Source organism: Drosophila hydei, unplaced genomic scaffold (genome assembly GCF_003285905.1).
Source record: "Drosophila hydei strain 15085-1641.00,03,60 unplaced genomic scaffold, DhydRS2 tig00008130-arrow-arrow-pilon, whole genome shotgun sequence".
Lineage (NCBI taxonomy): Eukaryota > Metazoa > Arthropoda > Insecta > Diptera > Drosophilidae > Drosophila > Drosophila hydei.
In genome coordinates this window covers 1,113,253-1,140,203 of record NW_022045839.1, presented here as the reverse complement: position 1 = coordinate 1,140,203, position 26,951 = coordinate 1,113,253, and the positions used below count along the sequence as shown (strand labels likewise).

Below are 26,951 nucleotides of genomic sequence, written 5' to 3'. Positions count from 1 at the left end.
TTGGTTGGCTTCCTTACAAGATACAATCTGCTTTGCAACGTCTTCATTGGTAGCAGGCGAACAGCATTGCCAGTTGGAGTGCTAAGAAACATCTCAAGAAGCCACAAAACCAGGGCAAAGAAGGGATGAAAGTGTCTTCATCCGAATAGTTAAAAAAAAACAGTTGAAGCCGTATAACCAATGGACTGGAATGTCATAAGGTAAAGGTAGGAGCAAGCGATCACAGGTATAATTTCTTTTCATACCTTGACTCCAGTGAGTATGCTCAACAGGGTATACTAGGCAGAGGGTATGAGAAATTCACGTCCTCTGAGCTACTACTTAAACTATAATCATGTTCCCTGTCATCATTATCATTACCTTTTCCATATCATCATTATCATTATTTTCATTATTATTCTTAATATATTTTTCATTATAATTATCATCATCATCTTCATCAATATTAGTACATTATCATAGTTTTCATTAGTATGAATACGATCATTATGAGAATTATCATCATTATCATTATTAGCATCTTTTAATTGGCATCATCATCATAGATTATGATAATTATCATCACAATTATTTTCGCTATCATTATCATCATCATTACTATCATCATTATCATCATCATTATCATTATCATCATCATTATCATTATCATCACCATCATCATTATCATCATCATTACTATCATCATTATCATCACCATCATCATCATCATGACCTTTCCTGTTTAATGACATCAGCATCATTATTACATCATTATCATTCCCTCCCATCATCTTTATTAATATCATACCCATCATAATTATCATTATCATCATAATCAGCCATTGCATGGTATCTCCTAGTCAGGCACGACCAACGCACTTTGTTTTCTTCCTAATTATGATGAGCGTGTGAAAAAAGCGATTTGAAGATCAATGAAAGAACGCAAATAAAAAGAAATGTATTTTCTCTAAGAGCTGCTGCAGGTAAGGATCTGTGCAGGCATCAAATAGGTTTGTTCCCAGCATAATAACCATGTGAACTTTTTGGTTTCTGTGGGAATTTTGATGAAACAATCTGAAATTCTCAACAGGCGAACAGATAAAATTGTAGAGCTAAATTCCCACGATGAAGATTCTTTAGCTGATCCTCGACATGTTTGCTGGCTATGTTTAACGGAAATGGGCGGAATGTAACGGACTCTGTGTGTCTGTGTGTAGGTAGGGCCTGCCTTAGAGCCAGCTGAATCTAGGCCCAGCTGCGCGGTTACAACAAACAAAACACACACAAAAATGAGCGTGAGAATTTTTCACGCCAAGTGACGTTAGATTACCAGGTGAACAGCAATGGTAATAGAGTTACAGTTACTTGTGGACGCGATCTGAAATTTATAGTATTTTAAGAATCTTAATGAAGTTGTCAGCTACTGTCAAGTGCTGCTGTGTGCCTGTTATATTGACAGCCAATTTGCGATCATAATTAGGAGTCTTTAGGAACTCCTTCGCTCTAGCTCTCACACTCTTCCTCTCTCTCTCTCTCTCTCTCTCTCTCTCTCACGCTGCGTTCGGGTAGTTCGTTCCGCTTCATGGAGCAGCCCTGTTGATTGTCACGATAATTTCATGTTTTTGAATAGGCATACAGAAGTTCACAGCCAGTTCTCAAGTCAAATATAGCTCGTTAGAGCTCGCACACACATGCGAAGAGGAAGACCCTAATATGCGTGGAGTGTGTATTAAATTACATTCAATTGATTTTCTTTCATGAAGCCGTTGTTCATTTCTTTATACACTGAGCACATGAATGTGCATTAAATGGGGTATATTGGTTACTTAGTGAATGCACAAATTCTTATTTCCATTCATTTAAGAAAAGTATTGAAATATATATTGGCATACAAATAGCCTGAAAATTATATAAAAATATGACTTTTTTATAAGAATAAATTAATTTAAATAAAGAAAATAAAAATCAAATATAAAATCTAGTGAAATTTAAACATAGATAAATAAATTTAAATAAAAACAAATGCAAAATCAATCTAGATAATATAAGCTTAAAAAAAATGATTTAGTTCAAGTAGCTTCAGTCAAGGGACTACAAAATCTTGATTTCAAAGCAATTGTGAATTATTAGTATACATTTTGAATTATTTTGTATATAAAATTATTTTAAGAATTTTTAAAATATAATAAAAATTTTGTTTATAAGCCGAAAAACTGGGAACTCCAAGCAAAACGTAAATATAGAGCAAAGCTTGAAGCCAAAACTCAATGAAGAAAATATTTAGAAAATATTTAAATTAATTTAATTTTTATGATTGTTAAAAAGTCAAACCAAAACGACTTAATCTTGTATATACTAACAAGTCAGGGTAGCGGCTAGTCGGGCACACTGCACTTGCCCGCTTTGACTTGTGCATCTAATTAATAATAAACAACAAATCTTGAAGTTGTAAACACGAAAAGAGTTAAAAATTGTAGCAAAGCAATAGGAGAACAGGAATATAGCGAGGAGAACTAACTCTCCGAATTCATATTGTTCAAACTAAGAGCGAGGCATTGCCTAAGCGCAGGTAGCTGCTGCTGTTGACCTGTTCGAAATCAATTAGAAAAGCAAACACAAAGAACATAAATCAAAGGTTTCAAAAAGATAGAAGGAAGGAGAGGAAGAGGCAGAGAGGGCGACAGCGGATTAGTGATCCAGACAATGGGCTGTGGTTTCAAAAGGTAATCAAGCTGAACGAATACACAGGTGCACAGAATCCTGACGAAAGGTAGCGATTGTGCGTGGAATAATCCAAATTTTTAAAGATTTCAAAATCAGAATTTTGTATGTAGCCAGAAATTGCTGCTTGCCTATTCGAATGCACCAGTTTAACCCTTTGACCCTTTAAATCATTCATTAAAGTCAGATTAACGATAATCGATTGAACACAATTCCAGAATCAATGAAGCGTGACTTCAGCGCTCAAATGCACAGGATGACAGCAACGTCAAGCGGTAAATACGAATTCGATAATTCTCAAAATCTCTCAAAGACAAACTCTGATCTCTACCCAGCAAATCTCCATTAGGTCGACTACCTGCTGATGGGTCTTAGTTGCATTGATGCTCGTTTCTATGCATTGCATCCAGGAGTGTTCAATACAAGGTGCTCTTAATTTAACCTAATTGTGTGACGTCACAATTTGAAAATTTGTATGCGTTCATCGATCTCTGTGTGAGAAAAAATAGACAGTTCACTCTGTTAAAGGTCATTGAACTGAATTATCGGTCAAATAAAGAATTGGCTGTTTTAATTAAAATATTATGCAATTAATATTAAAAATGTATAAAAACTTGCAAGTATTGGATAACAGCGCGCCAAAATTCAAATAGATTAAGAGCAAAATGTAAAATTGCAAACATTAACTGTTAGTTAAAACTAATTTAAGTGCTCTTTCAACAATCTTTTAGCAGTGCAGAGAGACTTCTCAGTAGCTGTTTCTTAACAGCGGCGTAATCTTTTAACTGTGGAAGACACTGTAAGAGTCAGTCCACATAGCATTGCCATTCTGAGTATTACAGCTGTATAATATTACGATATATCGTTGCGCTGTCATCTCTATGCTTGTCAATTAGTGCTGCCGGACTTCCGAAATTATGTAGTAGTTTGTAAACAAACCAAATTGGAATTAATTTTATTTGACTAAATTGACCAATACAATGCGAATTAGCCAACATTTTTCGCAGCTGTGGGAGAAACGCAGTCCCACTGCCAGCCACATTGGTACCTATATCTTCTTTGCTCTGCTGCGCTTAGTCCTAGTATTTGTGCCCCAGTTGGGCTATGTACATCCCGATGAGTTTTTCCAGAGTGTTGAGGTGATGACGGGTAAGTGGAGAAATGTTTGGAAAATTAAACCGGTCTCACTCCACCAAATTAATTCGCACAGGGGATCACTTTCGCTTGGAGCACACTCGCTCCTGGGAGTTCAATAATTCGATGCCGGTGCGTAGCATCACGCTGCCATGGGCGCTGCTGCGTGTGCCCTGGAGCTTCTACGAGTTTTTAGCGTTGTACGTGCGCGACTGGTGGCACGTGGAGCTCATTAATAGCTATGCGTATCTGGTATTCCCACGTCTGATATATACGTTCATTTCGTACAGTAACGATTGGTGTTTGTATCGCATTTGCCGACTCTACGGCCTGCGCCATGAAATCCGGCTGCTGGCGCTGGGTAGCAGTTGGGTGCTGTTGGTGTTTGGTACGCGCACCTTCTCCAACTCACTTGAACTGGCCATGTGCGCTTGGCTACTATGCCTGGTGGCCGAGTGTATGTTAAAGACCAATACTGTGGTATACAAAAAGGAATATCTTGAGGAGAAGTACGACAAGGCAGCTTCGATAAGCGAGCGTGTAAAGATCTGGAAGCTAAAGAATGCACTACCCGCGCACAATTTACAGCATATGTTCGCAATGTCGAGCATATGTGTGGCCGGGGTCTTCAACCGGCCCACCTTCCTGCTCTTCGGTGCGCCCATGGTCTTCTTCTGGCTGCTGCGCGGCATGGGAACGCGCAGCGTTAGTTTTCGGGACTTTAATCTACGCATTGGACTCTTCTGCCTGTGCGCACTGCCAGCTCTGCTGCTGTTTATCTTCTGCGACTCGCTATACTATCAGCATCTGACCGTGGGCGAGCTGCACATGCTGCAGGTGGGCATTGACAATTTCGTATTCACTCCCTGGAACTTCATAAAATATAATTTGGATCCGACTCATACGGCCTCGCATGGCGTGCATCCGTGTTACGTGCATTTGCTGGTCAACATGCCGCTGCTCTTTAATGTGCTCGGTCTCGCTAGTCTGGTGGCCTTCGCGCAGCTCCTGTTGCGCTTCTTCTGTGCCGAGTATCAGCTGCTGCCGCGCTTTCAGAGCATTGTATCCCTGATGTCGGGCGCGATCTTTGTGCCGCTCTTTTTTCTGTCGCTCATCAATCATCAGGAGCCTCGTTTTTTGCTGCCTTTAACATTTCCTCTGCTGCTGCTGCATGCACCGAAGCTGATCACCGGTTTCAGTGCCACATATCCCTTCCAGACGCAACATCCAATGCTGCGATGGCTCTACGATCATGTGCTCTGCAGCCGGGCCTCTGCGCCGCATCTGCTGCGCATTTGGTATGTGTGTAATGTGTTGTTAACGGTATTCTTTGGCTTCATACATCAGGCAGGCATCTTTCCGCTGGCTCAGCGGATGGCGCATGTGATGGCTACTAAGCCAATAGCCACACATGTGCATCTGCTTACCTCGCACACCTACAGCCTGCCGTTGCATCTAGTCAATGTGCCCAGCTCGCGAGAGCTGCACTTCAATCCCCAGACACACCAACGTTATAGGCGTCCGCGCGACTTCTATTTATACGAATATGGCGGCCTGGCAATGGACAGCCTTCTGGACAAGGTGAAGCTAATTTCGGGCAATTGCGAACTGAAGCGGAATGGCGCCACGCGACTGCGCTACAAGATGTACCTGGCCATACCTGCGCCACTCAGCGACGAGCTGCACGAGGCATTGCAGCGCTCCAATGCCAGCAGCTTTCTGCATTTCGAGCTGATTTCCGTATTCTATCCGCATCTCTCTACGGAGGCGTTTCCCCGGCTGCGCGGACGCCATCCCTGCGATGTGGATGCGCCGCACTGGAAGTACGACGATCTGAGCGGCACCTGCGAAGTCGAACTGCCGCCAACGCTGAGCTTCGCCTACTTGAGCCGTCAGTTCAGCTCGTTTGTGCATCAGTTTGGACTTGCGCTCTATGAGATCGATGTGCGGCGCAAGCAGCCGCGTTCGCCTACACACACGCTGGATCTGAACACAGCGCCAGCAACGCCGCTGCCCGAGTCCCCGGCGTAATTATGGGCACTGGGCGTATCAATGTTATAACTGTCGCATGAGTGTCTTAAACCAAAGATTAAGCTAAGCATTACACTAGTCGCGAGATATTTGTAACTCTAATCACGAAATCATCTTTTTTATGACAGTATCAAAACCCAAGCTGATATTACCCATAAAAAATAACACAATCATTCTAAACACAACATTCCTGCTTCTAAATTCTAAAATATGGCTTGAATACTGTTAATAAAACGTTTGTCGATCTCATATCACACACTTTATATATATTGCTTTTTTATTATGTTTCGTAAAAGATTTGGATATTAATAACAAAATTGTTCCTGTTATAATTCATGGAAATAAAGGTAAAATTTAATTGAGTAAAAACTTTTATAAGCAAAACACTATTATAAGAATGTATTTTAAATTTGCTTTAATTTACTCAAAATATATTGATTTTGTGAAAATGCATATCACCTGTGGAAGAAGGCGTGGTCGAGCCCCTAAGGCACATAGGATCAATAGCAGAGTCGACTTAGTGCTCTCTGTGCTTCAAATGTTGTTCCTATAACAGATCATGTTTCTTGAATACAACTTTCCCAATGTCATGAAATGTGTTCTAAATATTCTTAAGCTTAAGAGCAGATCTTGGCCCCCCGAAAGCCCAGACAAAACTTTCATTTAACTTCATGCTCAAGCAAAGTCTTTAAAATTCCTTTGGAAATAAAAATTGTTAACTTTATTCAGCGTAATCAATGGATCGTTAAGGAGGATGGGGTATGCCTGTCAAGCACTTTACTTCTTCTTCAGGAAGGGGCTGATGACAGCTGGTGCAGCATAGGTGGCAACTGGGGCAGTGTAGGCAGGTGCAGCATAGGTGGCAACAGCGGGAGCGCTGTAGACAGACGGGGCGTAGGCGGAGTAGGCGGCTGGCAAGGCAGCGGCCGAGTAGGTGGTCACTGGAGCAGCAGCCGCATAGGTGTAGGCGGGTGCCGCAGCATAGGTGGCGGCGGCATAGCCGGGTGCAGCAGCATAAGTGGCCACTGGAGAGGCCAGATAGCCAGCCTGAGCGACGGCGAAGCAGAGAGCCAAGCAGATGAGGAACTGCAAAGAGAAGCGAGACAATCAGAGATTGAGAGAGGAAAAGAGAGAGAGGGAGTTCTGGACTTACCTTCATATTGTAGTGGATTGGGTTGTTTGGTTGCTTGAGTTGTCAGCGACTGATGCTGTTGGCCAATTTGCCGAACTGTTTTATAGCCCAGCGATTGGCAGCGCGGCCTAGGGGCTTAAACAAGTTTGCGGCTTAGGCAGAATTAGAACATAATGGGCAAGCAATGAGAACTGTTTTGCTGTACTCTATTTAATTTCTATTTTTTTGTTTTCTTTTTGTTGATTACGTTCAATGAACGCGGATGCCGCGCCTTGTATAGAACGCGATTGCCAAATGTTTGTCGCGGCGTGTCAAATGGATTAATATTTTCCATTTCATGTTTTGCCAGCTTTTGGCAACAACTCGCACTTGGAATTAAATCAAATCAGCCTTTGTTTGACAGCATAAAAGCGAAAAGCAATTGCTAAAAAAAAGAACTGATCAGGTTTATCAAATTGTTGGTCTATTGACGTGCCTCGAATCTGAGTCGATTGCTTGAGACTTTTATAATAGTTCTTCAGTTACTCCAGCTACTTAATGAACTGCTAATTAAATGAAATTATCTATCTCTTGATAAGGCTGAAGCCATTAGAATCTGCTGCTTCTTTATGTAACAGCAGGAGGCAAATATAAGATCTAAATATAAATAGAGAGCCTTGATCAGGACTGCTAGCCGAGTCAATCATGGTCTGTCTTTTGGGACTTCAGTCTTTTTATTTTTGCATTCATATTTAGAAGTCTTATTCGTATTATAAATACTACAATGAATGCGAAAACTATGCACTACTTCCGTTTGCAAATGAGCACAGACCAAGCCATTGCTTACTTAAGGGGCTTAAGGTATCTGCTAGGCGCTATCTTACCGATCAGATGGATTCGAAGTCATAACAAAGACGTCTGAGGGTCAAATTCCAAATTTGATTTCTTTCGGGAGTGCACGACTCACAAGCACCCCGAAAGGCCTTCCAATCTAGTGCATATCTATACACAATTATTAAAGAATCTCTAATTTCTAATTATTTCATAAAGTGGTAGTAACTTTTGTTCAAACAGACACACACATACATACATATAGATATATACTTACACTTAAATATTATAGATATATTCTGATAGCTTCATGAATAGAAATCTTGAGCAAGAGTTTGCCCAACTAAAGCTTTCTGAATATGCACTTTAGTTACCTTCTCTTAATAAGTAAATTAAAATTACTAAGTAAAAGACCATTCAACGATTTCCCACTGGCTTTTCCCATGATTAAACACAGTTATATAGCTCTGCTTTGTATATGTTGTTCTATAATTTTATTTGTGATTGAAGGCAATCGTAAATGCTTAAAATAGATATTGAATCGTTGATGCTAGCAACTTGTAACTAGACTACATTTGACTTACAAATTGATTAATCGAATACAAAATAAATATAGCTAGAGGTTAACTAAGATGATCGATTGTCATACTATATATGTAGAGCATGTGATTGCTTAGTGGATATTCGGGTTCGGTGAGTCGGCATCCTCGAAGACAAAGTCCTCCTCCTCTTGGTGCCAGCGCACGCTGCGCTCGTTACTGCTAAATCTGCATATTACAGGGTATCGTGTCGATCGTACCATCGTTTTGTATCGTTTGGTATTTTTTTTTCGGGTTGGCAGTACGAGAAAAAAAGTAAGTTCAGAATATATAGACTTTGTCGCTGTGAACACATAAGAATTTGTGTGTGTTTCGATTGTTACTTTCTCTTGTCAATCAAAAATCAAAAGAAACGAAAACAAAACCAAAAAACACATTCGATAAAAATGATTTAATAACGTTGGTAGAACCTGTTCAAGCCGGCCGCGGGCGGTGGCGGCGGAGGCGGCGCACCGCGTGGCGGAGTGCGACGAGCGCTGCAATTGCAAACATTTAATCATTACTAAGAGTTACTATCTGAAGAAGAAGAGAGTATTGAGAGTCTTACGCCGCCACAGCTTCAGCATCCATGTGTGCACCTGTACCATATGTCTCGCTCTCGTCCATGTCGAACTCATCGGTACCAGTGCGTGTGCTGTGAATAGAATCGGAAAAACATTTGAGTTTTTTGGTTTTTTGCAGAGAAATCATTAAAGGAGTTAGTCTTTGGTTAGTTTTAAAGCTTGCAATACTGTGAGGCTTCTAACTTTTGCAGTTGTCGATTGTCCCTCGATTATGTTATATAGAAATAATATATCATTATTTCATAAGTGAATAAAAATATATATTTTGACTGTGCCTATTAGAGCCGCGACATTTCCTACACTTTTTGAGCTAGGAAAAGCAAGCTTTGTAGGCAGATCACTGCTGAGCTGCCCTTTAGGTAAGCCTAAAGGTCATCTATATATTGGTATAGAAGTTTTACATTCCACGCGAATTAAAATATACTGATGTTTTAGTTAATTTCATCTATTTTTGCTGAAGTATTATTTTTTTATTATTGTAGTGGTAACTATATTTTTAAAAATGTTAATTAATTTATTAAGTATACTTCTAACTAAAGTTATTTTTTTGTCCTTTTGTGCTTGAAACAAATTAATTTTGATTTTAATTAAAATTAAAAATTTAAAATGAAAATATAAAATATAAATTAATATATATCCTTCCATTAAAGCGTCTTTACTAACATTTGTCGAGCTCGGTTAACATATCTGTTAAGTAACATAAATGGTAGACAGACTACGCTAAGATCCTGTTAACTTGAAGCAGTGCAAGCTTTGAGGGAAAGTTCTTTTTAAGTGATGATAGCGCTTGAAATGTTCTGGTTGATATGTTAAGGAATTGTTGGGCAAGATTTGTTGGATGTCAAAAAGGGACTCTATTTTAATTGAGTAAAATATTTGAATTGAAAATAAATTTGAAATAATTGTTATAATTGCAGTGTGAAATGCTTGTTGAGCCGGCACAGAGACAGCGTTGGGTCTAAGGACAACTCACAGATGCTGACTCCGCTTGTTCATAATGTCCTGCACGGCTCGGGCTGTCAGGGAGACTTTGCTACGCAAACGCATGGGCGTTCGGGGCATGGGCACGGCAGCGGGTATATCCGGATTGACGCTCAGAACGGGCGTGACCGGACGACGAAACGCTTCGCTACCAGATCTATCCACATTGCCACTACGTCTTGAGAAATGAGAAATGAGTCGGGTGGGGGCGTGGCACGTGGACTGCAACAGAAACACTTACAATTTGGGCTTAATACGCAATTGGGCACGGCTATCCGACTGTTGCCTACGGGTCTCAGCTGGCTGTGGGCGCTGCTCGGGACTGGCACTGTTTTTGGTGCGCCAGCCGCTGTCTCGCTGCTCATCCTCAAAGTCAAGCTCCTCAGTGCTCTGGCGATGACTGCCAGCGACAACAATAACAACAGAGAGTCAGGGTCAGCTTGGTGGGGTCAGGGCAAGTGGGGCAGGGACTTACAGCGGCGGCTTGATCTTATTTCTGGACTGCCAAACGTTGATGATCTTTCTAGACTGACTGCTCTCACGCTCATTGGAGTTGGCTCTACTCGGCGCACTGGATGAACCCCAATTGTCATCATCGGGCAAAGTGCCGCCGCGACGCCTGCTCAAACATGAAATGCGAGATGAGTGAAAGCAGATGAGGATGCTGGACCAAAGCCTGTGCTTGTGTCTCACTCACAATTGCTGGCGATTGCGCACTGGTGTATTGATGGTGGCCATTTCACGTGCGCGGCTCAGCTCACGCTCACGACTGCGTTGATCACGCTCTCGGTCACGACCACGTTCCAGCTCGCGCTGCTCCGACTCCTGCCGCCGCTGCTGCTGCTGCTGCTGTTGCTGCTGATGTTGGGATGGTCTTGATGGCGTGGATTCTTCATCGGCTATGTCCAGAGTTTCCTCAGTGGCAGTGCGTCGTCTGCCGAACAGAGATTTGTTTTACTTACCTCTCCGTCTCTCTCCTTCTCTCTCATCTTTCTACTCACAGTTGCGGCCTGGCTCTTGCAGTGCTGCTGGTGCTGCGTTCCCGCTGCTGATCCCGCTTTGCTGAGCTGGTCGTGCGCTGCTTCTGGCGTCCACGACTCTCGCTACGATGTTCTCGCTCCTCGCTCCTGTCGCTTCTGTCGCTTCTCTGTCGTCGCTTGCCCTTGCTGCGTGCCTGCGCCCGCTGCATTGCGTTGAGCCGCGTTTCAATCGTGATCAGATTGAGGCCCACTGGCGTGCCAATCGCCCAGAGCAGCAGCGTTAGGAAGATGAAGAACGACAGTCCATTGACAAAGTCCACCAGATTGCGGCACAGAAATATGCGACTCGCATCGAACGTATCGTAGAAGGGGCGGCACTTGGTGGTCGTATCGCCCAGCTGTGACTCCATGGTGGCTCGACTGCTCGTCAAGTAGGTCTTGAGGCTGTCGAAGAGCAGATATCAAGTAATAGGCAAAAGCATAGCATAGTTTCAATCAACGGTCAGGGTATCCTTCAGTCGAACACCCAAGCACTGCTGCACTCTTGACTTGGTTTGGCCATTCATAATTGGAAAGTGATTTTAGAGCTCCTGCTGAGACATGTATTTACCCTAACTGTGGTTTACAACCAGATCTGGTTGCATTTGCTGCACACTCTCTACTTGAAATGCAGTGACTGCTGCTGCCACACACGAAAAGAGAAATGCAATCATGACACTTGGCAAACTTAATCAAACGATTACGACTTTCAATTATCTGATAAAACGGAACAAAAACTATGTACCACAGAGCACTGGAGTTGAGGTTGTTTGCTCGTTTGTTGGTTTGCCACTTGTGAAAAGAGCAACACAACAATAAAACAAACACACACACACGCACGCATGCACACACACGCACACGCAATGGGGGACTCGGTCAGCCACAGGCGTAAGGCAAGGCAAAGCAAGGCGTGTGATTGCCCCCATTGAAAATCACTCAGATTTCAGTGCAATTAACCCGATAATTTCTTGCATGTGTGCGTGTGGGCATGTTGCATGCAGCATGTTGCATGCCGGCTTGCACCACTTACCGCTCAGTGTAGACGCGCGTCAAATTGTGACAGATCTCGCCGGCCTTGTTCTCCAAGTAGCCCTGAATGCTTTTCAAATGATTGAGCGTCTGATTGACCTGCTTGGCCCAGGGATCCCTTTGCAGCTCCAGCGCTGTCAAATGGTAGAGTATCTCGTTCTGCAGATTCTCCAGCGGCTGCAGTATAGCTGCCTGCAAACGTTTCGACCGACTGCCCAGCGTTGTCATGCGAGACGATGTGGCTACGTCCTGAATCTGAAAAGCGAAGCATTTGCAAAGGATTACATGAAGCTTAAGCGGGCTTCGTCACCAGTTGACTTGAAAAGGCAGAGAGCAGATTTTGTTTGGAAAAGTTGCGCTAAGAGGGAGACTTAGTGGCTATATGAATATAGTTCTGGTTTTATATAAAATATATATAACTATAAAAAAAGTCTAATTCTAATAATATTTTTTTAAAATATTCAAATAGTGTTAGGAATTCGATGTAAATCTTTAAATCATGGCAAACAAAGCTGGGATAATATAAAAAATATGTAAATTATATTCAAATTGAAAATATTATTTTTATTTGTTTTATTTATATATGTTAGTATTTATCAAATTTTTATTTATGTTTACTTATTTTTGTTTTATATACATATATATATTTATATATTTCATGTCTTACCTATAATATCTCTAATTTACTTTTATATTTTCTATTAAAATAAATATTTTTTATTATATTATAATTATATTTAAAATATTATATTATTTTTTAAATATTAAATTTATATTTAATTAAATTATTTAATTAATTGAATTTATTTAATTATTTATATATTTTCCCCTTTTTATAATTTTTTTTATTATTTATATTTGAAATCAAATTTGCATTTGTGTCGAATTATTTTTTAAACAAAAGTAAAAGTTTATTTTATGCTCACTAAAAATCGATCTTAATAGAAAACGATTTGCATACATTTGCTTGGCTTAGTTAAGACTTTAAATGGCAATCAATTTGTTGCTGTTGAGTTCGCTCACCTGAAGGGCGACACGTTGCATTTGATCAATGAATGTGGCCAAGTCCTTTTCGGGCGTGGGCGCGCCAACGCTGTTGCGGTATGTGGTTAAATTGAACGCGGACGTTTGCAGCATGTTCTCCAATATGTGCTGAATCGACTGGGTTAGCGAGAGCAGCGTGCGCTCCGATACGGTAATGGCATCGATGGCTGTTGAGACTTTTGGGAATTGTTTTAAATCGGCTATTTTGGTGGTATTAACGAACGCATCCAATTGAAAGACATTGTACGATGCTTGATTTTGTTCGCAGCCCCTGAATGCGTATACGCCACGTTGGCAGTCGGTCATTGCATGCGTGTGTGATCGTGTGTGTTGGTGCAGTTAGAGAGAGTTATGAGTTGGTTCGTTGCAAAGAAATGTCAAATAATTTTTAGTTTGCTTTATGCAAGCTTGTCGGCCTCAATATGCGTCGAGTTTCGGGCTCTACTTTTCTTCTAGGCCAAAAAACCATATACGCTCGCACACACACATCCATATTCACTATACAGTTAGCTGGTAGTTGCATTCAAGGGTGGGCGTAGCTGTGAATGGGCATGGCCTATGCGGTCATGCACATTCTGCAATGGGACGTATGTGTGCGTATTTGTATCTGTGCAGATAATTGGAATTGGGCTTAAAATTTGTGGCTACAAGGGCTGTGTGCGTGTGTGCAAGTCTGTGTGTGTGTGAGTGTCTGTGTGTGTGCGTGTGCACACTCGGATTCTGCGTAAAATTAAGTGCCATGCGGTGGCTACCAAAATTTCATTGGGCTTTCAAAACTTTGCGGCTGGTTGGCTATACGGGCATCTAAATTCTATGTAGTCTTTGGACTCAGTGCTCTGCGGTTGTGAATAATAAGTGCTCAACAGTGACGCAAAATTTGATGGCAGGTCAGGTCTACTTGCGGCATAGTTCGCCAAGTGCAAACTTCTGATAGTGCTCTCAAGAAACTTTGCATAAGCTCTCGATAGTCAAGTGTGGCTAACAAGCGGCTTAATGGCAATCAATAGAGACGCCTTTGGATGGGGCTCTACACGGTTTGGTTGTTGTTGGAATTGAACTGACAATTGTGATACTATTCGGCTATCAACTAACTTGTCAACTCTTGAATTGATATGCCAGAGTATTTCAGTTTAATTAAATAATAAAACAAGGTCTATCAAATTGAATAGTTTTGGGCAAATAAAATTGCGCCAAATGAATTTTTGTGGCTTTTTAAAGATTAAAAAAAGTAAAGAATAATAATAAACATAAAAAAATGGATTTTGTTTTATGCTACATTTGCTTTAAGAATTAAAATAAAATATAATAATAATATATATTTTTATATATATTTATAGATTAAAAAAATATTAAGCCAATGCCTACAAAATGTAATATTAAAAAGTGGAAGCATGTATTTATTTATTTTCAAGCTTAGCTCATATTTAGAATGTGAAAATAAATTTCTAAAAATATATTTAAAATTTATAAGTGAATAAAATAAAACTGCACGTAGTAAATGACTTATTCTTATTTTTCAAAAGCAAAAAAAAAAGATTAAAAAGTAATTAATAAGGCTAAAAATAATATTAATTAAAAATTGAAAATTGCAACAATAATATTAATATTATATTATTTTAAAGTATATTAATTCCTATACATAATTTGAAGGTTATTTTTTCTGTTGTTTTTTTTTTATATAAATATATATATATTTTTTTAAATGCGTTAATTCTGTGTACACATTTTTAAGACTTGTTAAGCTAAAAATAATCTATGTACTGTTACTATATATATATCTCAATTGTTCATTCTCATAAAAAGATGTAGGCAAGTGCAGTTGGAATACTGACAGCTTCCTAAATACTCGTCTGTTTGCCAGTTCAAGGGAAGTATATTTTGCGCATGGATGGTTGGGCTATCAAAATTACAGGCACGTACAGTATCAAAGTAATTGGATGAGAGAATTCGTTACTTAAGTTGATTATAGACGAGGAACTAATCTGGGGAAGTCTAAGGACACGCATATTAGTGGACATGGTGAAGACAGAGAAAGAGAGAGAGAGTTAGAAAGACTTCACTCACCTGAGCGCTGTGCCCAGACTGACATTAACAACAGATCGATTGACGCCTGCTGGACGTAGCAGTTCGCCGATGATGCCCGTTTGAGGTTCTTCGGCATAGACATAGCCAGGCTTATCGAATAGCTTACCCAGCATATCGTAGTTATTGGTGTTGAGAGAGCGGCACAGAAAGACCTCTGTATTGCCGCCAACGGCCAGCGAGAAAACGCCATAGAAGGTGAGGCAAATGCTGCCAAAGCATATGATCAAAACAGCAACGAGAAAAACGACACCTGATTTGACGTTCGACTCGCACAGAAAGCAACAGTAGGACATCAGCATGAAGAGCATCACCCAAACGATGACTAGAGCTGCAATCCATCCAATGCTCCAATAGGTGTTCGCCCATGCCTTTAGCTCATTGTAGCCTGGCTCCAGAGCTGGCCACATGCCTTGCAGCCGCTGCAGCAGTGCATTGATAGTCGAAGTTAGCATCTGAGCATTCGCCGTCGTCCTGTGCCGGATGCTGGCCAACTGCTCCAGCGTATCTGCGAACAAGTTTTGGCAATTCAATTAGTGTATTGTGTAGCCCAGGTGACAGCTTTGTGTGTGCCCAGGTGACAGTAATTAATATGGTGTTAAACTTGGACCAACATGCTGCTCTCGCTCTCTCACTCACTCCCTCGCTGTGTGTTACGTGACAAAAGCACATGCCACACCCACACACACGCACACACACACGTGCGTGCCCTTGTCGTGCGCTATTGATTGAGTTGTACATTTAAATTGAAGTCATAATCGAATTTGTGCTCGAAAAGGTTTATGCAACTTGCAGAAATAAATGTAATCAATGCTGAAGTGTCAATGAAATAACTAGAAGCCCTCAACGTCTCCATTATCTTAAGTGTAAGTTAAGGCTAAGGGACTCCAAGTGTTGGCTTCGACTGTTGCTTTCACGTTTCCTTGATTATTTTTATATAAACAAATTTATTTATTTTATTTTTAGCTCTTAAGAGATTTCTGGGCATTCACTTGAAATTTACTTCGAAATTTTCTTTTCTTTCTAACAAATTGAAATCGAATATAATTTTTAATTGAAAATTGTAACTTTAAGAGGAGAATTCAAATTGGAATTAAATAAAATTTGTTGGGCATAATTTGATGTTCTAGTCTTATCCTCGGAGGGAGCTACAACTATGCCAAGGGGAAATCATTCAACTCCGCTTTGCTGGGGTGTCTTAAGCCTTAAGAAGTTTTGGAAAGACTTAATTCTGTCACAGAATATCGAAAGCTATTTAATCGTATAAGCGTCACTCGTCCGTTGACTATGTCGTCGAGGTATGAGTACTAAGCCTTAATATATTAAATTTTTTTAAATAATTCATTATATGCATGATAAAATGGCAAGTCTTGTGGAATCATTCAAGAGGTAGACCTTATAAATAATTTGAATAACTGCCAAAATATAGCTATTAAAAATAGTATCACTCTTGTTTGGTCACCCATGCTTGGCAGAAATTGTGTATAGAAAAGTTTATAAATAAAATTCAATAAAGAGAAAAAATTCAGATGAAATCTAGAGCCAGCTTTATGAATTGAAGCAGCTTTCAGCTATCTAGCGGTAGCTCTGTTTAAGTTTCTGACATTTCTATCAAAAGTTCACAATGTTTATTGCTGCTGCTGCTGCTGCATAAGAAAAAACATTTGATTGTGCCATGAGTTGTGATTGGACTTACAGTTGCGTTCGTATGCCGTGTCGTGTTTTACTTGTTGCGGGAAATTGCTGAAAATGGAACGTGAGACGCCAACTTCCGATGTTAGATTCTTGACAGTGGCACCAAATTCAATTTCGCCCAAGTAGCGCATGCGAAAGATGCTCTGGTCCTCTTGCAGCTGACAAATTGCAACGATGCGAAATGGGATATGGCCGCGAATTAGCAGAGGCAGTTAGTTGAAAAGGGAAAATGGCGCAAGAATTAAATGGAATGAAGCGACAATCAAGCTGACCCAACGCACCGTCTTCAGAGCGTCCACGACGCCGTTCTCCTCGAAGCTGCGTATACGCAATGTGTCACAGAGCGGACGGTCCCGGTACGTGCACTGGCGCTGCAGCACGGACAGCTGTATCTGCAGCTCCTCCATGCGGGCGGCGGCCTCCTGCGACAGCTTTAATGCCCGCCCAACCGTCTCCTGCAGCATGAGCACGCGATAGATGAGCTCCGCGTTGGCTGCAACGAAATCCACGAAAATATTATTGTAGCATATTTATTTGGCGCCCGGTGAGAGTGGGCACAGCGGACGGCGCTGACTGAGGCTAAATTACACATTGTGTGCGCACATAATGCAGTTGTCCTTCGTGACATTTCTGCCGTGCCTGTGTCAACTTGTCAGCGGATGTGGACGACGGCTGCCAGCGCGCCTCAGCCTAACATTTCGGCAGCATGCGGCATCCACTCGAGCATTTTATTTGCCATTAGTTTCCGCCTAATGAAATTGGCCGCAAACAATGGCTTCACTCGTCGCACTTCAATATACATTTTGATATACTGATGTGATTCTAGAGTTGTCTGGCAATTGCTTCTTTGTGTCCAGAGTCTTTAAATTAAAGAGATGCAGCTGGCAGCTGTGGGAAATAGTTTGTAGTTTCCATGGGAAAGATATGCCATCAAAATGCCATAAGCTTCAATTTCTATCAAGCTCTGCTTGCTTACGTATACTTGATTTCTTGAGAAGATTTACAACACTCTTCCATATTATTACGATGAGTTTGCACTTCCGTGTACAATAAAAAACAAGTGAGAAGTACAAACGGATTTGGGTCAAGTCCGAGTCGGACGCATAGAGGCAAACAATGGCTACGGAGCACTTAACCAATAGACAACTCACCCAGGCTAAGTGTCGTCAATGAATCATATGCCAGTTCGAGGCCAGTGTGTGCAGATATTTCCGCTTGAATTGGCTCGCCAAGGAGAACATCCACGTCTATGGCAAAAGAAAAGAAAACAGACCGTAAATTGAGTTCACATGCGACTGCTGGAGCTTGGCATAGTGTAGGGGGAAGTAAGAGCCGTAGGAACAGGCACTGCAATAACTCACAATGCAATGCATAAAGTTTTTAGCATAATACATGAATCGAAAACTATAAAATGTGCGCGACGTGGCTGCCCATAAAGTTGGCGGGGAAAAGTTTCTGTGCTTTGTGTGTGCCGCCCACTGACCTTCCAGATCTTTGACGACTCTTTCAACGGAAACATGAAAGCCATTATCCAGTTTGTGTTTGATTTGTAGATGCGTATCCTTCAGAAAGACCTCCACGTCGTGCACAGCGGACTTGACCATCTCCGGCGTCGTTGAGATGCCAGCCGCAAGGCGACTGTTCGCATAAAATATGCTAAAGTCGCTCAGCCTGCAAAATGCCATTAAATTGAGCCGAACACCAAGTAGACAACGCAACTTGCCAATGGGCAGAAACACCTACGTGAGCAGGATGAACACTATCCAGAGTGTGACCAGGCCGGCGCTCTTGCGGCAGCGCAGATTCTCCTCCAGCGACTCGTCGCGTATGTGCACCGATGCGTTGCGTATGAGATCGAGCTCGTCCTCAGTGCTGCGCCGACCGCAGCACCACGCACAGGTGGCTATCAATGGCACCAGCGCCAATATTGCAAAAATACTCATCAGCGCTATAAAACCGGACTCGATTTTAATTGCCTGCGCCACAAAAAATATTATTAATTTCACGCAAATTAAAGTATTGCATAAGAGCTTGATGAATGTATGAAATATCAGCTTCACTCACATTCATTGTAAAATCCACAAAGCTGACATTTTTGTGGAGAACATCTCGTATGGAATCTGTGAAAATGTTATAGTATTTTTAATGCATACAGTAATAAATGATTAATATCAATTATCAATATAAATATTGTTACAAAATTTATGAAAATTCTTTACTTAAATAAGTCAGAAATCAATATGTCAATAGAAAATTTGTATATATATATATATTTAACTAAATTTATAATTATTATCTTAAAAGTAAAAAGGAAAAAATTTTTTTAAAAGCTAAAAATAATAAAATTATTTTTTTTAAATTAAATTAACTTAAATTCAAAATATAAAATAACTTTAAAAAATATTATTAATTTAAAACAAAAACAAAACTAGAATTTAAATAAATTTCTTGCTAAAATTAATTTTTTTAAATTAAAAATATTTTAAATATTTACTAAAGTGTATACATTTTAAATTAAAAACAAATAAAATGAACTATTAATTATAAATATAAATTCAAATATTAAAGTATTTTGAATTAAGTTTTGAGACAATAATAAATAAAAGTGGAATAGTTACTTAAATAAATAAATTGAATGAAAAAATAAAATAAATTAACAACGAAAATTGTTAAACCTATTGAAAATATTAATTTATATAATCGTATATATTTTTTAAAAATGTAGAAAAAATATGATAAAAAAAAATTCCTTATACATTTCTTAACAAAATATTTAAATATAAGCTAATCTAAATAAACTACATATTTATTTAATAAATTATTATTAAATAATATATTTATAGTAATTTGTTCGTTATGGCGTAATCACTGATTTAATTTGATTCAGACGATGGTTCAACGTGTTCGGGCTCATCATTCATATGCTGGATGATCAACACATTTAGCAGATTAGCCTCGGCCAGGGTGCGCTGATCGGTCTCGTGCAGGTCGTGCCGTGGGAACCCGGTAATGAGTAGAAAGCTGTCGGTGGCATATTGGGGTCGCGCTACGCGTAGGTATCTATAGAGATCTCCCACGTTGTGGGAGGTGTTAAAATGTGCGGCGATGCGGTTGCCATTGGCCAGACGAAACTGTATTGTGGTCATGGCAGTCTGGCCGTTCAGCTGTAACGTGTGCTGGGCGACCTGTTCTTGGAGCTGTTGGCGCTCCTCTGACGATAGCAGCTCACTGGGGCGTGCGGTCAGATCTATGTCTGGCGTCGGACTAGCCAGTGGTCGCCCGAAGCCCATGAACTGTTTGCGGGACAGCTCGCGATATGATTCGTTGGTGCGGTCCCGCACAGTCAGCTCGATGCGTCGGCCCAGCACTTGCATCTCGTCCGGGAAGTCGCCGCGCATAATGGCGCGCAGGAAGCGCTCGTTCTCGGGTACCTCGTAGCGCCGAAGCATGCCATTGTCCAGCGAGAAACCCTCGGACCAGAGATGCAATACCACAATAGTTCGCTCATGCTGCTCCAGCTCCGATTCTGAGTCCGAGTCTAGGCTGGCATGACTGCGGCGTACTGGCGGTGGAATGATGGGATGAGCGCTGCCCAAGCGAACGCCATGGCCCCAGGCGCGCAAACTGCGATCGCTGTCAGCTGTAGTCAGCGCCGGCGTCGAGTCATCGATGATCACTCGCCTCGACTGCTGGTTGCCATTCGGTGGTGGCATCGAACTATCGGATGCACCGGCAAAGTATGCTTCTGCGTCATCGGTGGGGCGCGTATGACTCAGTAGGCTCTGCATAGATTGGAGCTCGTGTACGGGTATCGCTTGGCTGCTGCGCTGCGTGGCCTTGTCACTTTCATATTTGATGCTCGCCTCGTCCAGGGCCCAGTTGTTCGTTGTCAGATAGTGACGTGCTACCGACTCTTGTACATCATATTTTTTCATAAAGCTTGCCAGCTTTTGCTCATTGGACATCTGCAGCTAGCCCGCTAGAGGTGTCTCCTTCAATTCGTCGACCAATTTTGTATATAAATAATTTTCCTTAATTCATATTTTGTTTTTTTTTTTTCTCTAATCAGCTTAGTCTAAGCTGACTTTGCTACAATTCTTCAACGCCTCAAAAACCTATTGTGGTGGTGGTCGGCGTAATGACTAGCATATTTGATAAGCAGCAGCGAGATGCGAACCTCGACCCCTCGACTGTGGATCCAAATCGTGTAGTACACGGCGAAATGCTTGTACGACTAAGAGCCATAAAATATACGCCAACTGAATTTAGTGTCATAATTTAATCCAATGTCGTGCAGCGTTCAGCATACACAATGCCAAGAGCTGCCGAGCTATGCCCATCAAAATCATTCACAATGTGACTTAATGTATGTTATATAAATATAAGTTATATAAAGAAAAAAATTAAAAAAAAAAGATATATATATAAAATATATATATATATATACAAATATATATATATATATAAAAGTAAGAACTTAGCAATAATAAAAAAAAAAAATTATTTATTTTAAATTAAAAGTTTTAATTACTCTCACTCGTTGACCAGCCGTAAAAGCTTTCTTCCCATATATATTTTATACATTAAAATAATTAAATTTTATATGAATCACTTTCAAAATATATTTTTAGTATAAATGATGTTGGCATGCTATCATAGCGCAGTTCGCCATTTAATTCCTTGGCAGCCAGACACAACGAGGTACCACACATACACACTCACACACACACAAACACACTCCCAGTAACACAGAAACATAGATATAGACAAAAAAAGATGAAACCCTGAACCTTTCGACCAGCTTTGCCCCACAAACTTACCAAGCGGCAATTCTTCGGGCGTGATAAGCGATAAAAATTCACTAACGTAGGTGAATATAAATGGTCCCGGCGCAATGTCCATGCCTGGTATGCTGTATGTAAAAAATGTGGATGTTGTTGTTGTTGTTGTCGTTGCTGTTGCCTCGGTTGTTGGCGGAATTGTTGTCGCTGTGCCACTGGACATTGCGGCGGCCAGCGCTGTTGTTGCTGTTGACGAGAACATAATTGTTGTTGCGGCTGGCGTTGGCAGTGTTAGATTACGTATACGTAGGTCCATCTTTGGCCGCCTCGCCTTGCTTCGTGTGTGACCACAGCTCCCTGTGAGTGTTTGCCTCTGAAATGAATAAGAGCACAATGAATGCCTGGCAACCCAACAAGAATGGACAACACACCCTTGCACACTCAGCCAACACACACAGCAAGTTGTGTTAGTGGTTGGAGTATGTTGTAAAATATTTTTGGAATTTTGTTTTCCAATTATGTATTCATATTTATACCCCAAACCAGCCGCTAGTAACTCACACGGCTTATATGCCACACACAAGAATATAAATTAATAATTATTACGCTCATAGGATATTTTCACATATTTTTTCCTCGAAATTAATTTACAACTGAAGTTCTTTATGTCATTTAATAAACTGAGCAGAAAGAGCAACATTTTCTGCCTAGCTCAAATATTTTTTATGTGATTTGATAAGAGATGCCTGAATACAAATTTGCACAAAGGTCATAAAGAAGAAATAAACAAAAAGTTAGTCTAGTTATCAAAATTAGGCATGAGGGATATTAAATGTAACATGATTACGCTTAATGTTTAATAGAAAGATGCTAGATACAGGTACAGATATAGAAACAGATCCTTCACAAGAAAATGTGTTGAGTGATCAAGTAGAAGATGCTTTAAATATAGGTTTTTCATTTAAAGCTTAAACTTATTCCGGAATGATTTTAGTCTAAATTGATCAAATGTTTTATTTAACAATTTTCCTATTGTTTGAATTGAATTCAATTGTTTAACAGTTAAACTTTTAATTCAATTATCAAAGCATGAAACTCCCAAATAAAAGTTTTTTATGTACCTTAATTAATTGATTTTTGAATTTGTGAATCGGCAACTAAAATATGAAATAAATGAGCAAAGAACTAAATAAAAAGTTGGCGTGCTCAAATAACTAAAGCTCTTAAAGTTCTTAATTTATTTAATGATAAAGATAAAAGTTATTTATTTGAACAGATTCAACTCGACCTGAGCGTGCTATGTTTAGCTGGTATCTTTTATTTGAAACTTCTTCAATATTAACAAATTATATCCACAGATTGACTTTTAGTTCTGTCATTGCAGACTTCCATTAAAATTTTTATTTTATTTATGCTTCATTTAAATATTTTTTTATACATTTGAAGCTCTCTTAAAGCTAATACTCTAACGCTCTTGCATCTTGCATTGAATAGACTTAATTCGTACAATTGTCTGCCTTGACCAAGTTCGTATTTCATTTAACTTTTCAACTGTTTTTTGTTGTTGTATCTTTGTGCTCGGCATTCGCACTGCGTTCCAAGGTGCTGCCCCAAATTTGGCTCGAAACGTATTCACGGCACGACGCCAAGTGTTGTCCCTGAATTTGTGGCGCCTTGAATTGAATTTTTGCACTCGTTAATTCTATTAATTTCATTTTTCATTTATTTTCGTGTTTCTTTTGCTGTCGTTTGGTCTTTCAACTGCTGTCAACATCGTATTGAGAATTGTTTTTGCTGACTTTCACTGCCTGCAACATATATTTTTTTTTTATTCACCTATTGTTTTGGCTTTTGTCTGCTGCTGCTGCTGCTGTGAGTGCGGCAACCCCGAAGCCCCTCAATGACCGCTCGGCAACTCTTTCACAATTTCCTTGACAATATATGCTGCAGTTGTGCTGGCCAATGGCCATACTAATTGCTCTCCACTGGGATTTGCACTGCTCGGAATTAGAACAAACCAATACGAGTGAAACTTAAATAGTCTTGAGCTCGAAAGTGGGTCATTAAAATGCGATACCCCAAGGCAGGGCATGGGTACTAGAGGCTGAACTCACGTACATGCTCAGTCGCCTTCTCTCTCTTTATCTATCTCTCTCTCTCTCTGTCTCTTTCTTAGTTAGCTTTGTCTCTATCGTCGTCTGTGCGATTATGTGAGCTCAATGGACACAAGTCAAGGCGTTCGAATTGCTTACCAAGCTCTTCTGATGGCAACTCGATATGCTATGCGCTGAAAGGTGGACATGTTGTCGTTGTCGTTCTCGTTGTTATTGTTGTTCTTGTTGTTCTTGTTGTTGTTGCTAGTGTAGTTTGCTGTTATTGCATTTGTTGTTGGCATATTAGTTAAAGCCGTTTTATGATAAGTACTGGCTGTATGGCATGAGGTGACAAAGTTCATGCCTGAGGTTAGTCTGATGCTAAAATAACTTCAAATGTGCTTATGCTCTACTAATTGCTCAACTCCATAGAAATTAACATGTAGGCGATATGTTTGCGTGCACAAGCCAAATAAATAGTTAAGTGTAAATATTGGTAAGTGAAGCTTATGTGGGCCTTAATTATATCATAATTTACATGGAAATAATAGGTGCTTATCATTACTTTCATTCTATTTATAGGAATATTGAAATATTAAATTATGCTATAATTAAGTTCAGTTTGATTTCGATGTATATTGTGAAAGGCTTGGAGGTTCTTAAATGAATAATAGCTTTAAATAATTAACAGTTTTCTATGAAAATATAAGTAAGACTTGCCTTACTTTTAAGTGTCAGTTATTTTTAATTTTAATGATATAACGATATCTCATTTGAAATAATGTGGATATAATGCTTGCATGCTTGAAGCATGAATCATGAATAAGAGCAAGTTTCTTCAACAAAAATGAAACAGAGAAAAAATAACATTTTTATCCTTTTTATTTTGTCAAAGAGACGAGAAAATTCAACCTGCACAACATCATTTTTTTCTACATTTTGTCTGTATACTTATTTATAATTATTTTTATGTACAATTAATTTTTTAAAAAAAAAAATTGCCCCAACAAATAATTTAAAAATTTTTAGAAAATACTTTGACTATTGACATGACAGGATATTTTGGTTTTAGATTCGAATTGGAAAAGTCAAAAACTTTTGGAAAAGAATAGTTTCAAACATTTTTAATAATTTTTTGCCAACATTTCAGAATGAAAATGTTTTTTTTATATTGTATTTTGATATTTGGAAAGCTTCAAATGTTTTGTGCTACTCTGCGTATACATAATATAGACTATATATCACTAAAACTAATATGTATAAATTTAAGTTATACAAATAAAATTTCTAACTGCGAAACGCACTTATCAAAATAATATTCAAATGCTATCGGCAAAAGTCTGAACATTTATTCGTGCAATGCTGCGTATACTTGATCAAGTGTATATCAACACCTAAAACAATGAGATAGCTATTTATATACATTTTTTTTTTCTATTTTCGCTTTGTTAATTATTCAATTTGTGAAATTTAATTGAAGTTTCGCCAGTTGTTTGGCAACGTTTTTGCTGTCAAAGCATTTGTTTGCTCGTTAAACTAGCCGCATTAATGTGTTAATGGGAGTGTGAATGCGAGACGGAATGCTGCGTGTGAATGCAAAATGGAGTCAACTGTATTGGTTTGCTTCACGCTCCAGTTCTTGCCAATGCGCATAGACTTACTAATTAATAAATTATATGCTAAATAAACTTACCTCGTTTGCGTGTTGTAATTGATTGATTTCGTAACCTTCCTCTACCTCCTCTGTCTCTCTCTCTGTCTCTCACTTTGTATATGCGTCTCTTTCACTGTTTGTGTATTGAGGTTGGCTGTTAATCGTTTAGAATGCCATGTTTTTTGTATAGCAAAAACTCATTAAAATGTAAATTCCAGCAATTTGCCCGCGGTTCATTCGTTCGCGCGTTTATTTTCTAAATTGGTGCGAACACATCGTAAATAAAATAACTGCATCGATTACAGAAGTAAACATATTTGCTGGCATATGCAGAATATTTGCTCACAAAACTGCATATTTTTGCTGTTCAGACATTTTTATTGATTTATTTTGTGATTTGTTTTAGATGCCAACAGTTTGCATCGTCACTGTGAATTTTTCCGTTATGTGAATTAATTGCAAATATTCCGGTATCCTGGGACTGCACATATATATAGAAATACATATATGTATATATAAATCTATATATCCAAATATATATTGACTGGCGCTAAGCTCGACACGTTTTACAAATTCAAGCGCCCTCACTAGACTGAACTGTAAATGGCCTGAAGCCCAAATAATCGCCAAAGAAAACTTAGAAATTCTCTTTATTTTATTTTGTGGCAACAGGCAGCAGACAAACCCGGCTAAAGCGTGTGGTATGATTGTCTATAAACAGTGGTGAATTCTATTCTTTCATTTCGCCTCACCCAATCAGCACGTGTAAAATCTGAGCTGGTGGCGGGCAGCCTGAGAGATTGAAGGCATGCTTAGGAGGAAAGAGATATATTTCTGGAGAGTATGAAGAGCGCTAAAGGAAACTTATATTTACTTAACAACTTTTGTTGTGCCTGCAACTAAACACATTCAAGATATACTCAAAAACCTAGAGCTTGATCGATTTCATGGTAATGGAAAAAGTATTTGAAAAGTTTATCAGATCTTGAAACTAACTCTAACTATGCGTGTCATAGGAGGACTTTCTACTTTATTCTTTAACTCTTATAGGCTCATGACAAATAGTTAAGTAAACAAACAAGCTGAGAAAAATCTGCTCTTTCTTTAACTTTGTGGCTTCTTTTGCTTCTTACGCTTCTTTTACCAAAATGAGTTCAATAAACCAAAACTTAAAATATTTTGGATAAGTCAACAAAAAGATGCACTGAAAATACAGCAAATGTTTCAAATATTCTAGATATGTTCAAAAATAATAATGTCCAAATTCACATATTAGATAGACAGAAGCCACAATTAAATTTTAAATATCTTTGATTATAATTTCCTTAGATTGTTTATATATAGAAATATTTTACGTGTATTAAATAGGTTTCTAAATATTTCTAAACCTTAAACTTGAAATCTGTAGTAAATTAAAAATATTAAAAAAATATTCTTAGACTCTCAGCTAAATTGTCATATAATAACTATATAAAGAAACACTAAAATAGTAGTTCCTCATAGTTGCGAACTAAGCTAGACTTTTTTGCAAATTAGTTCAAGTCTTTAATTATAGTTTCATAGCTCGACTTTGAGCTTGCGAAATGATTTAAGAAGTAGAAGAA

At 39.3% G+C, this 26,951-nt stretch overlaps 4 protein-coding genes across 6 annotated transcripts; 1 reads left to right on the top strand and 3 right to left on the bottom strand.

Moving 5' to 3' along the window:
- Window positions 1–3,577: 3,577 nt before the first annotated feature.
- On the top strand, window positions 3,578–5,932 carry LOC111594306 (GPI mannosyltransferase 4). The gene is made up of 2 exons (XM_023307545.2): window positions 3,578–3,849; window positions 3,911–5,932. Exons 1-2 carry the CDS (start codon window positions 3,681–3,683, stop codon window positions 5,863–5,865), a joined length of 2,124 nt encoding a protein of 707 aa, XP_023163313.2. The 5' UTR covers window positions 3,578–3,680; the 3' UTR covers window positions 5,866–5,932.
- A 695-nt stretch (window positions 5,933–6,627) lies between these two features.
- Window positions 6,628–8,100, bottom strand: LOC115483427 (cuticle protein 16.5). Its single transcript, XM_030225384.1, has 3 exons — window positions 8,085–8,100; window positions 7,019–7,125; window positions 6,628–6,951 (listed from the first exon to the last, which is right to left on the bottom strand). The coding sequence occupies exons 2-3, from the start codon at window positions 7,022–7,024 to the stop codon at window positions 6,643–6,645; spliced, it is 315 nt and encodes a 104-aa protein (XP_030081244.1). The 5' UTR covers window positions 7,025–7,125; window positions 8,085–8,100; the 3' UTR covers window positions 6,628–6,642.
- Window positions 8,101–8,280: 180 nt separating this feature from the next.
- Window positions 8,281–25,813, bottom strand: LOC111594301. Of its 3 annotated transcripts, XM_023307538.2 has the most exons (19): window positions 25,387–25,813; window positions 21,640–21,973; window positions 18,884–18,939; window positions 18,563–18,795; window positions 18,303–18,490; window positions 17,971–18,066; window positions 17,101–17,312; window positions 16,821–16,977; window positions 15,107–15,632; window positions 13,022–13,313; window positions 12,000–12,253; window positions 10,952–11,374; window positions 10,648–10,884; window positions 10,426–10,569; window positions 10,192–10,350; window positions 9,943–10,128; window positions 8,954–9,040; window positions 8,817–8,882; window positions 8,281–8,574 (listed from the first exon to the last, which is right to left on the bottom strand). In XM_023307538.2, the coding sequence occupies exons 2-19, from the start codon at window positions 21,914–21,916 to the stop codon at window positions 8,481–8,483; spliced, it is 3,687 nt and encodes a 1,228-aa protein (XP_023163306.2). In that variant the 5' UTR covers window positions 21,917–21,973; window positions 25,387–25,813; the 3' UTR covers window positions 8,281–8,480. The 3 variants fall into 3 exon arrangements, with proteins under 3 accessions (XP_023163306.2, XP_023163307.2, XP_023163308.2); XM_023307539.2 differs by lacking the exons at window positions 9,943–10,128; window positions 10,192–10,350; window positions 10,426–10,569; XM_023307540.2 differs by lacking the exons at window positions 8,281–8,574; window positions 8,817–8,882; window positions 8,954–9,040; ... (5 more) ...; window positions 12,000–12,253; window positions 13,022–13,313 and adding an exon at window positions 14,771–15,034.
- On the bottom strand, window positions 19,674–20,894 carry LOC111594303 (NSFL1 cofactor p47). Its single transcript, XM_023307541.2, has one exon. The coding sequence runs from the start codon at window positions 20,782–20,784 to the stop codon at window positions 19,693–19,695; it is 1,092 nt and encodes a 363-aa protein (XP_023163309.2). The 5' UTR covers window positions 20,785–20,894; the 3' UTR covers window positions 19,674–19,692.
- Window positions 25,814–26,951: the final 1,138 nt, after the last annotated feature.

What these genes read in the sequence shown, in the direction of transcription:
- LOC111594306 (XM_023307545.2), top strand. Translation starts at nt 3,681, where the DNA reads ATGCGAATTAGCCAACATTTTTCGCAGCTGTGGGAGAAACGCAGTCCC. An exon ending in GAGTGTTGAGGTGATGACGG is followed by an intron (nt 3,850 to 3,910) that starts GTAAGTGGAGAA and finishes TAATTCGCACAG; the next exon opens with GGGATCACTTTCGCTTGGAG.
- LOC111594303 (XM_023307541.2), bottom strand. Translation starts at nt 20,784, where the DNA reads ATGTCCAATGAGCAAAAGCTGGCAAGCTTTATGAAAAAATATGATGTA.
- LOC111594301 (XM_023307538.2), bottom strand. Translation starts at nt 21,916, where the DNA reads ATGGACCTACGTATACGTAATCTAACACTGCCAACGCCAGCCGCAACA. An exon ending in ATAGTGTTCATCCTGCTCAC is followed by an intron (nt 18,491 to 18,562) that starts GTAGGTGTTTCT and finishes GGCATTTTGCAG; the next exon opens with GCTGAGCGACTTTAGCATAT. An exon ending in GATGCTGAAGCTGTGGCGGC is followed by an intron (nt 8,883 to 8,953) that starts GTAAGACTCTCA and finishes TTGCAATTGCAG; the next exon opens with CGCTCGTCGCACTCCGCCAC.